Raw genomic sequence first — 16,310 nt, 5'->3', positions numbered from 1 at the left:
TCTTTTTCTTGGCAGGTTCAGCTCACCTCTACTTGTGCACAGCAAGAGCGTCACCAACAGCAAATTATTATATTTCCTTTACAACCAAACAGCCTCCAACACACTGGAGCATCATTAGATCAAAAGTGTCTGACAATCTTAAATCTAGAGGTTCCATTATTTCTTTATCTAGAACACCACAAATGTTGCCCAGTTGTCCAGTATTATATGCTTCCAGTCTTCCCAGTTGAAAAAAGTAACATTGGTCTGAGTTTGACCCAGTGTCGCTGGGTCAACCCTGATATTTTCTGTTCAGTAATCAGTCGACTGTAAAATGTGAAAATTCAAGATTTCTGAACTGGAGAAAAAGACTTTTAGTTCCTTTGGATCCTTAAAACAGTAAAGAATCTCCAACTGATCCAGCAGCCAAGAAAAAACATTCCTAAAAACTCAAAACTGATGAAAATAAGGGACAGTTTTACACTTGTGAGGCCGTCTCACTCTGTCTCACTCTGTCTCACTCTCCTCACTCTGTCTCACTGTCTCACTATGTCTCACTCTGTCTCACTATGTCTCACTCTGGTCCCAGACTGCACCTGTCAGACACTTTCACTTTGTTCCACTTTTTATGCTTTTTCACTCTTTTAAATCTGTGACTCCGTCTCATTTTTTACCTTCACTCTTTTACATATTTTCACTTTGTTGAACCTGTGAAAATACTCTGTCTCTCTCTACTACACTTGCTGTTTTAGTTTTACTTTGTTTCATTAGGAACATTGTCACATTTGTTAGACAGTCTCCCTTTGTTCTGTTTTTACAGTGCAGCTCTCTGTAATAGTCTCATTTGTCACACCTGTTACACTTTATCACTGTTTTCCATTGTCTTGCTGTGATATTTCTGTTACACCCTCACATTATATAACATTCTCACTCTGCTATAGGTGACAGCTTCAGGACTCAACCAACATATGATTAAAATGTAGAATAATCCCTTTAAATTTTAGGTTTTCTTGAGATCTGTTTAGTTTTTTCCATGATTTTTTGTTCTGTGGAGTTAAAATAATAAATTTGAGACCTTGGTGAGGATATGTTATGTTTTCAGTCAAAGGAAAACAAATTTGAATATGAGGTTATTTCACTTCAGTCTCATATTTGACATGATTTAATCTCAATAAGCTCAATAATTTACTAAACTAATTTTCATATCTCATTTGCTTAAAAAAAAACAAAAAACCATTCAACAAATAAGATGTTCCATAATTTATTTTCATATAAAAATAACAAAATAATAAATATATAAATAAATAACAGCTTATTTACAAATAAGTATCACAAATAAAATAAATAGAAAACACTAGAAGAGGCGTATTGAGTTGGTTTCAGTGGTAGAAATATTAAATCGCTCAATGCTGCCCCCTGGTGGCTTTAATCCGGTTCCCCAGCAGGTCCAGTCGAATCAGGTTCTCTTTGATCGACCTCATGAGCATCTCCCAGCCGTCTCTGCCGCCCTGCAGGAGCAGAACCGGGTCAGTACACCTGTCACTACTTCAGCTGAAATGTCAGACACTAAAAAAAATATTCCCACTTGTTGAATTTTGTCCCATTTCCTTCTGTCACACAACCACAAATTCCAGTGGATTTTGGGGGATTTTGTGTAACAGACTGACACAATTAGTTCATCGTTGTCAAGTGGAAGGTTTTTTATTTTGTAATTATTATTTTTTATGATGGTTAGAAATCTGAAAAGTGTGGCATGCATATGCGTTTGCCTGACGTTGCTGTGAGGTTTATTTTTTCCAGGTTTTAACATCTGCAGGCTGACTTTTTTCATCGTCAGTGATCATAAATTTTGTACTGCAGTGATCTTCAGTTGGATTCAGGTCTGGACTTTGACCAGCCCATCCTAAAATGAATCTGATTTGAACTAAACTAAGGTATAATACCTGTGGTTGGATGTTAGGGTGTTTGTCCTGCTGCAAGCTAAACCTCCAACAGGTTCAAATCCCCACAGCATGATGCTGCCACCACCATGTGTTAGTAGCTAACAGTTCTGTGCATAGCTTTACTACAGGCTGCTTTTCTGATGAGCATTATTCACTTATTCTAAGTCACTGGCGTCTTAACTTTTCATCCTGGGGCCTAAAAATTTGCAAACTGTCAAAATTTGTTTGCGATTTAATTTTTTTTACTTTGCTTAAATGTAATCATACATTTTATGGAATCTGTGTATCAAATGTAAAGAATGGCTTATTAAAAATAAAACAGACTATCTCAAAATTATTTGGGTCATTGATTGTTTTCCATTATTATGATCAGGCCAGGGCCAAAAAATAATAATAACTTCAAGGGCCACAAATGGCCCCCAGGCCACACTTTGGACCCCTCTGGTATAAACGTGCATGTGTTGGAGGGTCAAAATCGGCCAAAGTCTCTTCAGATTTTTGTTTTTAAACATTTTAAACTAGGAGTTTTTCTGTCTTGTGTAATCTCACTGAAATAGAGTTTAGTGGCTGTAATGTGAGAAAATGTGGGAAAGTTCAGCAGGTTTGAACATCTGAACTTCAGAGGTGAAGTATTTGTACTTCAGAGGTGGAGTATTTGTACTTCAGAGGTGAAGTATTTGTACTTCAGAGGTGGAGTATTTGTACTTCAGAGGTGAAGTATTTGTACTTCAGAGGTGAAGTATTTGTACTTCAGAGGTGGAGTATTTGTACTCACAGGGTGGAGCAGAGTGTGGTTCTTCAGGTATCGGTAGTAACGTTTCAGTCGGTTCTCGAAACGCTTGTAATGATTGCTTGTTGTCTCGTTGTGTGTTGCCTTCACCTGGAAACACAAGAGCAGGTTAAGTTTGACATGAAGCTCAACTATCAACACTGAAACACAACACAGCTGATCCAACTTAAAAAAAGGAATTAATTTGTATCAAGTAACCAAAGTGATTTAATCCAATTTAAGAAAAACGTAAATAAATGAAGTTGGACAAACATAAGTTAACTAGGGCTGTGACAACATATTTTGACCTAAAAGCAGAAATGAAGCCAGTCGCCTCATCACACAAGTTCAATAGGAAATGAATGGAGAGGGACGTTTCCCAAATGGCTGCCTTTAAATATAAAAACATGGAGAAACTGAATCTTCAGACATGTTTGGTTTGATATGGGCAGTTTTCCAGGGCGACGTCAGAAAGGGGCGGACAATGAAACATCATCTGTCAGCAGTAACTAGCTTGCTGCGCCTTGTATGCATGTGCGGTGGAGTAAGTTTACATTTTTCTAAGTTTTTGGAAGTTGGACCTCCATTCTGATTTTTCAGTGTAATTTCCTGTTAGCGCTGCGGCGCTGTTCCGGCTGCAGAGCACTCACACACTCATTGAGCTCCACGATCTGCCTGTCGATGCTCTCCAGCAAGTCGGTCGTCTTCACGGCGTCCCAGCCGGTCGCCGACGTGTCGCCATGGCGACACAGATTGTAAATCTGCTCCATGTTGTCTCTGATGAAGCGCAGCTGGGAGTTCTCCTGGAAACACAAAGACAGGTGTGAGCTGCAGCTCTCTGATTGGCTGACAGAACTGATTACGTTGACTGATCGATTGGTTACCTCTCTGCTCTTAATCTTCTCGTACAGTCTGTCTGGGAGTCGCAGAAGAGTCGGGGTGTGTCTCGAATTTCCCTGAAAAACAATGAAACAACTTTCAATTTCTCAGCGTCACTTTAGAAACCACAGCTGCTTAACTGGTTTAACTGGAAACTGAACGTCAAGCGCTGATACTGACTTCCTCCACAAGGAGTCTCTTTAAGACGAGGGTTTTCAAAGTAAGGTTTAAGGGCCTTTTGTGGCCCCTGGATTTTTTTTTTCCAATCATAATTCAGGCATAAATCAAATAAATTAACACAGAACTAGAACTTTTAAATTAGAAGCTACTTGCCACACAAAGTGATCAACTTTTCTACACAAAATCTGCTTTAAATTGCAAATTTTCTAATTAACAGGGATCTATACTGTTTTTATAAATAAGATAAGATCAAATATTTTTTCAGTTTTCTTCAATGGAGCCCAGAATAATAGACAAACTGAAAAAACAAAACAAAACAAAAAAAAACATTTGAAGTTTTCCAATAAAAAAAAGTTTAACTAAAATAGTTCCTGCTTACTTTATCATAGAGTAGGTAAAAAAAACTATTTTAGTAAACTTGAAATAAGATTAAATTAACTTGCACGTAACTTATCAGCAAAAGGAGCTTTTGCTTATCAGCAAAAAGGATAAGCCTCTGATCAATAACCGATAATCGGGTGTGATTGGACTCTTTGTGTCAGTTAGGGCTCCTGATCCAGGATCAGACAATGACTTAAAACTTAATTGTTTTAAGTCAACAATTCCTTAACAAATGTGTAAATACAGAATTTAGATTTAATAAACTTTGTTTTCTTCCTTTTCAAACTGGATACATAAGTTTTGTTTATTGAGATAATTTTTAAAATTTGGTTTTTCTTCTTATTTTTTCTCTGACATGTTACTTGTTTGATAGAAATAAAGGTTTAATTTTTGTTTACTCACCAGGTCCCCGACCAGAAACAGCGTCATGTTCCTCAGGTTGTTGTGGTGGTAGAGCCAATCACAGCAGAGTGCAGAGGTCAGGAGGCTCCAGAGGATGAGGATGGCTGCAGAACTCCTGAAGGCGATGAGGTCCATGATGCACAGGATGAGTTGAGTCGTTGAGCTGACATTGTGCTGGTCTGACTGAAGACGGGCATTTTATTCCTGGAGACAGAAAAATGAAATGAAGAGGAAAAGTCCCACTTTCCTTTTCATGCCAGCGCCCTCTGCTGGCAGCTGAATAAACTGCGCGATAAACGGTTCAAACTTGATTTCTTTTCTGATCGGATCTGATCAGATCCCAGCTGGATGATCCCCAGGGGTCGCTGCCTCTGATCAATAACCGATAATCGGGTGTGATTGGACTCTTTGTGTGAGTTAGGGCTCCTGATCCAGGATCAGCCGGCGGGTCCGGAACCGCGCGGGAACTTCCTCTTTGCCATCCAGTTTCCAAACCTCACCGCAAGTGAAAACAGTGATGGCGGCCTCCCAGTTTGTAAACAAAGTCACAAAAACAAAAACAAACAAACGAAAAACACGAAACATTTGAAAGACCAACAAGCAAACTGAAGGCGGTGAAGACGGGATTGTTCTGATCTGGACTTTGGGACTGATCCGAACCTTCAGCGTTTTATTTCAAAGTGAAAGGCTTTTATTTTGAAGGGCCCTGCCAGTGAACGTGGTTACTTCACTATTTTCGGTTCGACAACTTTCAGTTTCTGATTGTAAAAGTAAAAGTGACGCAATGACGTGACTGCAAACCTGGAGCAGCTGCAAACAATGACGCAATGATGAGAATATCTTTAATAAAATAGGAGAAGAAACATTTTTCATTTCTACAAAAAAACTTTTTATCATATGATCACCGAGAATATTTCATTCAAGATTTGAGTTCATCCGTTAATTAACTGTTTGTGATCATAAATGTTTTAATCAGATCCTTTAAGTTAATTTGCTGTAGAGTGTTGAAATAGAATTTTAAATTAGCACAATCGTACACAAGCTAACCTTTATGTTAAGACAGACTTAAAGATCCAGGTTGGGGCAGCTGATGATTCTCTGAAACATAAATTTCTAATCAGAAAGCAGTCTTATACTGCTTAAGGAGGGTTTCCAGACAGGGAGTCTGTCTGCCAGGCAATTAAATTCCTTTAGTGTGGTTCAAAAGTTCACTAGAACATCAAAACTTTTTAAAAATAATTTTATCCATATTAGAATTAAATATATATATTCAGAGCATTAAACAGCATGTTTTAAATTAGTTAGTTTTAGATCCAAACTTATAGTTAGTTTTTATCAGTAGATTTTGTTTCAGTAAAACACAAACACGTTCAATCACTGAGGCAGAAAACCAAAACAGGCAGAGGTCGTAAATTTTCGCCGAGGGATGGTTTGCAGGAGACGTCTGGTACGGCAAAGATCAGTGAGAAACAACATGCAAGACCAAACGTCAGAACACTGATGGGACATTTCCTTTTATTTACAACTGATTCCTGTTATAAACACACTGACACAGAAATCTGGTGTCAGATGACAACTGAGTTTGGATCTAAAAATTGCAGGATTATCTACTTTTAGGAAAAAATCTTTTAGAATACCTGAAATATTTTACTTAGGAAACTAAGTAATTAAGATTAGGAAGCTTTTAGTTTCCTACTCCTTTTCTATTTTAGTAATCTAAGATGCAAGCAAATTAGTACGGTTAGACACTAACTAGTTCAGAACATGCTGTTAATACCTAAAAGAAATATCTTAATACATTTGATTATACTTCTAGAAGAATTGTTTTCTAAAGGTTTCAGTGTTTTACTGAACTCCTAAACAAAGAATTTGACTCATCTTGTGAACAGGCAGACCCCCTCTGACCTCTGACCTATCTGCTGGTACAACACACCCCCTTTCTGAAGGCCCTCTTTAATAATTTATGCAAGTTCAGAAAGTCAGAAGTTGTTTTAGTTTGAATCTTTATCCAAATCTACCGAACTTAAAACCTACTCAGAATATTCATGCTACATCTAATATTTCATATGCACAAAGATTAACCGTTTCTAAAATTAATATAATCAAACTTATACTCCCAACAAAACCTAAAGACAAGAAAAGTAGAGTAACTTCAGAAAAGACTAACTAAGCATAAAACTCGGCTCGATGTGAGTTTTTGTCAGGTGAGCGACTCGTCAGTCTGCGCATGCGTAGCAGTCTTTTGCTTTCCCATAACTGTACTGATCATACTAAAGAAAAAGACATAAACTTCATATATTTCGCAAAGAGATATTAACATTCATGGAAAAAACCTCACATAACCCTATATTAAAGCAGAAAGAAAGGCTCAGTATTCAATTACTAACTGATCAGTGCAGTATTGCGAGGTAAGCAATAGAAACAAAACTCCCCAGGTCCCTTCGGGGGCTCCGTACTACTGGACCTCTGGTTCTTTTAAAAAATGTCTTGAATGAGACGCTGACTTCCGGTGCAATGAGCTAACCTGACCAGCAGGCGGAGACAAACGCCACACATTCACGTTTCTATTTTGTTCTTTTCTTCGCTTATTTATGTTAGGGTTAGGGTTAGGATAAAAAGTCATGAGACTTTGTACTATGTAATGTACTATGGTGTCCATCTTTCTGTGCTAACCAGAAAAATAGCTAGCACAAGGTATTAAATATATGGCACATACAAATACGCACACAGTCGTGTCTCTATCTTTGTTGGGACCTTCCATTGACTTACATTAATTTCTGCAGGCTATGACCTCTGCTCTTCTTTTCTTTTCATTCTTTTCATTCATTTGCTTGTCAAAGTACTCCATCCTTCTTCCCATTCACTCTCTTCACTTGTTAGAACGTTACCATTTCTATGTTTAACAAATCTAACTATCTGCACACCCTTTCCAGACTGATTCTTCTGTCTTGTCAATCGATACAAGTCCTTCTTTCTGTCCCTGGTGTCCAGTCACCCTTCCCTAAAACCTGCAACTCCACACGCAGGACAGCAGATGTTGTGCTTTTCTTTTGATCCCTTGGGGCTGATGCTTGACTAGAGGTGTTGAGATGGCTGGGAGGATGTGGAGGGATAACAACCATCAAAAACTAAATATGATTGACATTTTCTGCTGAATGTAGAACCAGACTAAACATTTAAAGAGACAGCAGGTGAAGTTGTATACAGGGTTTGTAAAGACAAATGTCACAGAGGTGGAAAACCAAGTCTGACAGCTTTCACAAAGAACTAACAGCATTCTCAATTAGAATATATCAGAAAAGCCCCACATTGGGTGCCAATTTGTTGAATTTTAATTGATGGGAAAAGTGAAACCATCACACAGGATTAGGAATCTTTCCAAATAAACCCAATGAGGAGATTTATGAGTGCCTGTGGTTCAACAATCAGAATAATCTCCTTGATATCCAATGGTTACAACACCTTTCTAGAGGTCATTGTACTGGTGAGTGCTTGTTTATGTTTAACCAATCCAGTCCACAGATGCCTTAACAAAAATATCATAAATTTCTCCTACAAAAGTAGATTCAGACTCTGCGCAATAAAACCATCAAAATTAAATCTCTCTGTTTTCTGTTCAGGGTTTATGTGTTTAAGGGAAACTGTGACTCCCCTCTGCCTCCAACTCTCCGTCCAACAGAATCCGGCAGCGCTCTCTTTGTCAAGAAAGTCTACACAGCGAGTGGCTCATCAGGCGTCTTTACGTACAACATCGTCCACGAGTCCAGCAAGGAGGTCAAAGGCCAATTGGCCGTCATGTTCGCAGTTCCCTATGACTTCAACATCTTCTGCAACTGGTACGCTGTGGGAATCTTCATCAAAGAAAAGACGTGCAGTAACGATCTCTATCAGGAAATGTACTATGGTGTCCAGCACAGCTTCGTTCGAGGAAAAGCTAATGGGCCCAGTTTAACCCACAAGGGGGATGAAGTTACCATCAGGGGCAGCATGTCCGACAGCTTCAAGCCGGTTCTGAAGTTGGAGCTCTGCGACGACTGAGACCGGCTGCTTCGGTCTGTCCAGTTAAACCAGTACCAGCACCATCTGGTTTTATTTAACCAAGCTTAACCACAAAAGGTTGCTTCTTTTATCATATCTTATCCAGTTTGTCCCATTGTAACATGGTTGAATAAATTACTATCAAAAGAAATATAGATGTTATTTTTTCTCTACTTTGGTTTGTATGTTTCACACGCTCACATTCATTAATTCATTTGAAAAAATTTGAAATGTCTTTAAAGCAGACACAATATTGTTAGTGGCAGGTTTTCCTTGGAATCCAGCAGGACTCTGCTTGGAAACTGAGTTCTCTGAATAAAAAAAGACATGAAATTTATCTTTGAGGGGGAATTTTTCTCCCATAATTTGAGAAAACACATTTTAAGCCTGAAAGCAGGATTACATGTCTTTCTTTCTTCTCAAAACTTTTAATACATTTGCTCACATTTTCATTTTGAACTTCAGATGTTCTCAGAAGAGCAATGTTCACAATAGAAGATACAAATTAATTTTTGTACAAATAATAGAGATCATTGAAACAAAAATGTTGATGATCTGCTAATCAAAATAATCTTTATGAATATTTAGTGTTAAACAATATTTACCAATATTATATATATTTCCTTTGAACAATCAGAAAGGCAACCATAGGCTGGAAAAAATGTGAAAGATAAACGTGTGATCTGTGGCGCCCTCTGTTGGTCTGGAAGGGAACTTCAGGTACAAAAATCTGCTGAGCTGAAAGTTTCTTTTTTTCTATCCTGGTTTAAATAAACAATAGTGGAAAAAAAACAATAAAATACTTGAGGAAAAGTCGACAAACTTACAACAGGTATGGATATAATGGTGGAGGGCCAGAAAATGATTTTCTTTTAATAATTCAATCTTTATCTTGTCTGTTTAAATATAAGTAACAGCAGATAAACGCACGCACACACACACACCACACACACACACACACACACACACACACACACACACACACACACACACACACACACATATTCAATATTTTAAATAATTTTAATATTAAATAATATCAGAAGTCATGAGCTTCATTGACTCAAAATGAGTGTGAAATTGTTCTGCTAAAGTGTATAGATGAGCCACAATAATTTTTTGGTCTGTTTCAGCTCATTTTTTAAATTTTTAACTCATTTTTTTAAGTTACAATTTAGTATTTTTCTTCAATAGCTTCGGTGATCTGTGACATATTGGCTCAAAATCACCATGAAATTGTTCTACCAAAGTGTATCGATAAATCACATTCATTTTTATTCCATTTTTAGCCTTTTTTCTATAAATTTATTTTAGCAATTTTTTTGTCAATAATTAAGAAAAAATATAGTTTTAGCATTTTTTTGTCCAAATTTAGAAAATTTTTGACAAAAATTACTAAGAAACATATCTACATATGCAACATCGACATATATATAAAGCACTAAGACCAAAGACACATAGCAACAACATCTCCGCATGACTTCTTCTTTTTGACACAAATGGAACCCCATAATTGGAACCAGGTGGGCTTCAACGAGCGGAACCTGGTTATGACTTCAACAAGAAGTCATAATGACGTCTGGACGTGGACAGGTGAGTCTACCTGGGCTCGTTTGGTTCTGACTTCTTCTTCTCTTTCTTCGGTGTTTATATCAGCTGATTGATACGGAGCCCCCGAGGGGACATGGGGATTTTCTTTTCTTTTGCGTTACCTCGCAAGACAAATGGTGTTGCGAGGTAACGCAAAAGTTTTGCGAGGTGACGCAAAAGAAAAAACTAATTTGCCATGTCCCTTTCGGGGCTCCGTAGATCGTACAGCAGGTCAAAGGGCTGTACGATCTACGTACAGCCCTTTACGTAGATCGTAAACTTTTCTCCACTCATTTTTTTAAAGAGTGGAGAAAAGTTTTAGGATGTTTTCAGGTTCAGTCCACATGTTGTTTCTTTAGCTAAGATGAAGCTACCATCTACTGAGATCTGCACAACTAGTTAAAGTTTCTTTTCTCCCACTCAGTGACCTCGGGCTGATTCCTGAGAGGTCAACTAGAGGTCAGTCGTGCATTGACAGTTTTACTGTTTCTGTTTTCATCTTGAAAAGCTCTCTAAAGCACTTCCTGCTACTGGACTGTTAACATGGTGACGGGGCCCTAGTAGGCCTGCAGTGCACATTCAATTGAGTTTAACATGGAGTTCTGGGTCGGTCATCCTGGTCCATGTTGAGTTTTGGTGCAGAATGTTTTCTGTTTCAGACTTTAACTGTGAGAACATCTGCAGCAGCAAACTGGACTGGATGAGTTCATGTTGAACAAAAGTACTGGAAAATATGTGCTATTTTGGGTCAAAATTTTGTCACATGTTTGTTTTAAACCAAGGAACCAAACAGAACCTGGAAACCCGGATTATAACAGGCAATCTACCATCTGCGGTTCTGATTGCTTCTCAGTTTCTGTTTGTCAAAAAGGCAGAGTTTCATATCTTTGGCTCTCAAACATTTTAATACTTGTATTTGTGTGATATTTTAGTGGTGTATATGTGCAATTTTAGTCTTTTGAGTGTATGAGAAAGAAAATTTGTTTGTGTGTGTGTGACATTTAACAGTATATATGTGCAATTTTAATTTTATTTTGTGTGTGTGTGAGTCTTTAGTAGTGTGTGAGAGAGTTTTTGTCCTAAACGGCCCCTCACATGCAAACCTTTCTCCTCAAGCGAGGTCTGATTGGAACAAATCTTTACTTGCAAATCATTTTCTGTTTGCACTTGGAACAGAAAAGTACCGTCGCCTGGCAACCTCTCAGCCAGTAGAATGCGAGTGTTAAACTGTTAGTGTTTCACTAATCTCTCATTTAACCACTTAAACCTTTTTTATACAGCATTAGAGACACATTTAAATATGCTAATACATAAACAAATTTCTTTTCTAAATAGGTTAATAAACATTTTCTTGCATAAATTGCATGATAAGCTTTAATTTAGAGAACACTTGACCAACTAACAAAGGATGCATCTGCACATTAAAATACTTCTATCACCAACATGTGAAAAGCTCAGCACTTTCTGATGACTTAACATCAGCAGAGCGTAGGGCTGGTCTGTTGATTATTTATAAATGAATCGGATAATAATTGGACAGAAAAATGTGCTTAATTGTAGATCTTGTTTTACAAAATTTGAACCAGTTGAAACTGCCATTTGATAAACATATAAATACAGAATTTGTATATTTTTGTAAAGTTTTAGCTCCATTACTGCTTTGAGTATGTTGTTCTTCTTTCAAGTAGCCTGAATGCTTCATTTAATAATTAATCTATTACTAATTAGTTAATTTGTCACAATTAATTGATTGTTTCAGCCCTAGTAAACATTTATACTAATAAATAAGCAGCAAATAAGGACAACCGATGGACCAGATGGGTATGAAGGTTCTGTTTAAGCCTGTAGAGAATCTTCAGCGACAGAAACATGTGCAACCTTTTGGATTGACGCTGTGCAGTCAAAACCAGCAGCCATGCAGGAATTTTGTTTAATGTGATTTTTTTTTTTTAAAAATACCACAGATTAAGCTAATGTGTATATTTCACAATGTTGGTGCAAAACTGCAGCTCCAACTGCACATTTGAACAAATGTTGCATCTTTTTCTGAGTCTACTGGTCTGTGTGATGTGGAAACATTCTCATGTATCAGCAACCAGGCAGAGTGGCTCCAATTTCCTCCAGAATGATGGCGAGGGCGACTTCTACTACGGCGGCGGCGCCTTCGGAGGCGTTCTTGGCTCATTGGCAACTTTGAAGACGATGCCAAGGAAGGCATTGGGGCTGCCTGGCAGGAGGAGAGCCACTTGAACAGGTAGGCAGGTAAAGTACACAGATGCCAGGCCTGGTTCTACAATCTGGTGATGTCATTTCCTGTCTGTGTGTCCAGGTACATGTGGCTGAACAAGCCCAGTAAGGTTCTGTCTCCTGAGTACCTGTGGCAGGATTTACAAGCCAGAAACTCAGAAATTCACGTCATCAGATTCTCTGGGGTCATAAAGAACTACAACGAAATACGACCCAACTGAGCTGAAGTACTGGACCAACCAGCGTTTAGCTCCGGAGACACTTCCTGTTTGCTCCGATCCAGAATCAATAACTCATCTGAGCATGTGCAATACTTACCGACAGACTGTTCCAGTCTGGTCCGCTGTTTCACTGGTTTAACTCGGAGTCTGTTTGAAGTAACCTGAAAGAACCCAGAGGTCTGTACCTGAATTAAAGCTGCTGCTGGTTCTGATTTTTCTGCTGCTGGTTCTGATTCTTCAGCTGCTGGTTCTGATTCTTCAGCTGCTGGTTCTGATTCTTCAGCTGCTGGTTCTGATTCTTCAGCTGCTGGTTCTGATTCTTCTGCTGCTGGTTCTGATTCTTCTGCTGCTGGTTCTGATTCTTCTGCTGCTGGTTCTGATTCTTCTGCTGCTGGTTTTGATTCTTCTGCTGCTGGTTTTGATTCTTCTGCTGCTGGTTCTGATTCTTCTGCTGCTGGTTCTGATTTTTCTGCTGCTGGTTCTGATTCTTCAGCTGCTGGTTCTGATTCAGCTGCTGGTTCTGATTCTTCTGCTGCTGGTTTTGATTCTTCTGCTGCTGGTTCTGATTCTTCTGCTGCTGGTTCTGATTCTTCTGCTGCTGGTTCTGATTTTTCTGCTGCTGGTTCTGATTCTTCAGCTGCTGGTTCTGATTCTTCAGCTGCTGGTTCTGATTCTTCTGCTGCTGGTTCTGATTCTTCTGCTGCTGGTTCTGATTCTTCTCTTGATGCCAACGTTCTGCAGGCATCCATGATCCATGGTAATACATTCCTGTAAAATTACTTATTTCAAATGAGTAAAGTAAGGGATTACATTTGGAAAAAAGTAATTAGATTACTGATACTTCACCGCAAGCCGACTTGCAATGTTTAATGCTTGGAAGTACAACTTACTGATTTATTTTATTTTATCCTTGTAATTTATGTGAGTAAAACAGTGTAAACATTAAAATAATTTTATTCAAATGGTGGAATAGTGCTGATTACAATTGAACTTTTTTTAAAAATATGGTGAAATAAGAATAAGTTTGAATAAGTTTCAATACTCAACAAAATTCTTCGAATCAGATTGTTGCATTCCTTTTTTCTTTGCTTAAGACATGGAGTTAAGAGCAAAACAAGTTTAGAAAAGAAATTGTTTCATTTAATTAAACTTTATATGATAAATGGAGTTACACTGAAATGTATATTATCCAGCAATTATAAAAAGTACCAAAGTGAAGTAATTACTGTTTGAAATAAGTCATCAGTAAAGTAACTTTATTACTTTCTTGGGGAAGTAGGAAGTTGACGATCTCTGCTCTGGATCCTCCTGCTCCGTCTTGGAGCCACAAATCCAAAAACCTTCAGCGCTTCAATTTTTGGATCTTTGTAGTTCGTCTCGTACCCAGAGGTTCTGTGTGAGGCGGTTGCCTCCACCAGGGGGAGCCGTTTCAAAACTTTACTAATAAATACTACCTACCAGCAGAATGTCTAATACTGTATTTGATATATCTAATAAAGTTCTTGGACTTTTTTGTGTGACTTTATGTCAGTTTGGTGATTCAAACTGATTTATATGAACTTGTTCTAAAAACTGCTGCTCTAGTCTGGAAGGATCCTCACCTTCACAAATCAGACACAACAGAAGTTTAATGGGAGAAAAGCGTTTTGGAGGAAGTATGTTGGAGCAAGCTCTGTTAGTTCTGATTTCTTCTTCTAGACTTTTGTTCAGTTTTTATTTATTTTTGGTTGATTTATTGCATAATGAGACAATTATTCCCTCTGCTTTTCAGCTTCTCTGCAGCTGGAAAGACATTCGCTCTTACGCTTCCAGGAGTAGCTGATTAGCAAATGATATCTGAACTACGAATCCCAGAGAACTTGAAACAGAGTCTTTATTGATGCAAAGCAGGACCAAAGAGCAGAGAGAGGAAGAGGAACTTCGTAGCACGGATCGTATCCCCGACTCCAACATCTTTCCATCCGGCCGTCTGACTATACGACCTGGAGCGGCAAAATCAAATAAACTGGATTAGCAGTTGATGATGTCATCGCGTGATGCTGAGGAATATCATTTCTGCTGCTCAGATGTTGAGCTGTTGGCATGATACGACACCATCATTAAGCAAACTTCAGATTTGTGTGAGATCCGTCAGTAAGACATTAAATTTCGCTTTGGGATCAATAAAGTCATTTTGGAATGAATTGGGTTGGATTCTCTGCAGGATCAACAACGTTCTGCTCCGTGTTTGTGAGGAAACATCCGGTTGTTTTTTTCTCCTGGAATCGCAGGAAGAGTTTTGTTACTGATCCTGATCTGTTTGCTTTTGACATCAGATGAGTTTTCTGCTGGGTCCTCGTTATCATCTGACCTCTCTGTCATCACACAGCAATCAGGGTCTTCCTGCTCAGCCCTCCATCTTTCTCTATCTACACAGAAACTTCCTTCTGAAACACAAGGTCCCACACTGACTGACTCACATTGTTGGAGGAACTGTAATGTTCCCCACCCTGGATTCACTCTGATTCTTGTTGTTTTAGTTGCACACGAGTGCATGTCAACAATAAGGGCAGGAAGGAATGTTTTTCAGTCAGATTAAGGAGATAAAGTTATTGAGAGCTCAGATCTGCATGTAGAAACACACAGAGATTAAAATGTAACACAGGGAGCAGCAACAAGGGCCCTCATGTTTGTGGTTAACAGCCTGTAAATTCAGCAGATTTTATCATAGAAAACGTCTAAACAGCCTCAACCTTCACCTAACAACCCCGGCTCACCCCGTTACCTCTACCTGAAACCGGCCAATTTCTCGCTTCTGCTCAGGTTTCTGTTCACCAAAACCCACATCCCTCTGGTGTTCACCAGGGCTCAGTTCTGGGCCCTTCTGTTCATCATTCATTTCCTTGGTTCCATCTTCAACCAGTTCAACATGTAGTTTCACCGCTATGCAGATGACACCCAGCTCTACCTGCCCTTCACCTCTGTAATGGCTGATAGTTTGTTGGTTTTTAAACAATGCTTTAAATAAAAAGTTTTATTATTACTTTTTATTTGTGATGATACAATACACCCAGGAGCTTAACCAAACCGGGTTTGGTGTCAATCTGCTACCGTAGCCGTAAACTGTAACCATTGAGTGACCTGAGTTGACCTTTGAGTCCCATGAGTCCAGTAACTAAACCCCAATGGGGTGCAAGAGAAAAATGCAGCTCACACACATAATGAAGCTGAAAAACACTGGAATATACTTAAGTGTTGATTTAAGGTAAAAGTTTGGTTTGGATATTTAGACACAGAGTTCATTAATATCAGAGAATATAGAGATTTCCAGGCCTGCAGCCTGATGATAGGAATACATTTAAAAATGTCTGACAGCTGGAATGGATTTGCCGAACAGAAAATGATTGAAGAACTTCACACCACAGCTTGATCCTGGTTCCTCCTGAAGCTATCACTGTTTCGTTCCTTTTCTGCTGTTGTCTGAAGAAACTGAGCTCCAAAGCAGAATTAGTTCTGATTCTGGACATTAGGAATAGGGATGGTTGTACTTATGTCTGTTACCTACAGGTTAGGGTTACCTGTTGGAGTGGAAGTTTCCTCCGATGGGTCAGGTCACATTGGGGTCATCAGGTCAGATTGTTTCAGGGAGCTTTAAACCTCTGAAGGCTCTTTTGTTTTGGATAGTTTCAGTTCTTCAGTGCT

At 38.6% G+C, this 16,310-nt stretch overlaps 1 protein-coding gene, 1 long non-coding RNA gene and 1 pseudogene across 2 annotated transcripts; 2 read left to right on the top strand and 1 right to left on the bottom strand.

Annotated features, from left to right (window-relative positions):
• Window positions 1-1,347: 1,347 nt before the first annotated feature.
• On the bottom strand, window positions 1,348-4,788 carry LOC129373807 (uncharacterized; annotated as a pseudogene).
• Window positions 4,789-5,317: 529 nt separating this feature from the next.
• Window positions 5,318-8,571, top strand: LOC129373806 (DELTA-sagatoxin-Srs1a-like). Its single transcript, XM_055051891.1, has 2 exons — window positions 5,318-5,322; window positions 8,154-8,571. Exons 1-2 carry the CDS (start codon window positions 5,318-5,320, stop codon window positions 8,569-8,571), a joined length of 423 nt encoding a protein of 140 aa, XP_054907866.1.
• A 1,977-nt stretch (window positions 8,572-10,548) lies between these two features.
• On the top strand, window positions 10,549-13,073 carry LOC129374004 (uncharacterized). The gene is made up of 3 exons (XR_008607446.1): window positions 10,549-10,620; window positions 12,254-12,415; window positions 12,491-13,073. It is a non-coding gene; the product is annotated as an uncharacterized LOC129374004 (long non-coding RNA).
• Window positions 13,074-16,310: the final 3,237 nt, after the last annotated feature.

The sequence above is a fragment of the Poeciliopsis prolifica genome, unplaced genomic scaffold (genome assembly GCF_027474105.1).
Source record: "Poeciliopsis prolifica strain line A6 unplaced genomic scaffold, Auburn_PproV2 SCAFFOLD034, whole genome shotgun sequence".
NCBI lineage: Eukaryota > Metazoa > Chordata > Actinopteri > Cyprinodontiformes > Poeciliidae > Poeciliopsis > Poeciliopsis prolifica.
This window is presented reverse-complemented; position numbering and strand designations above follow the sequence as displayed.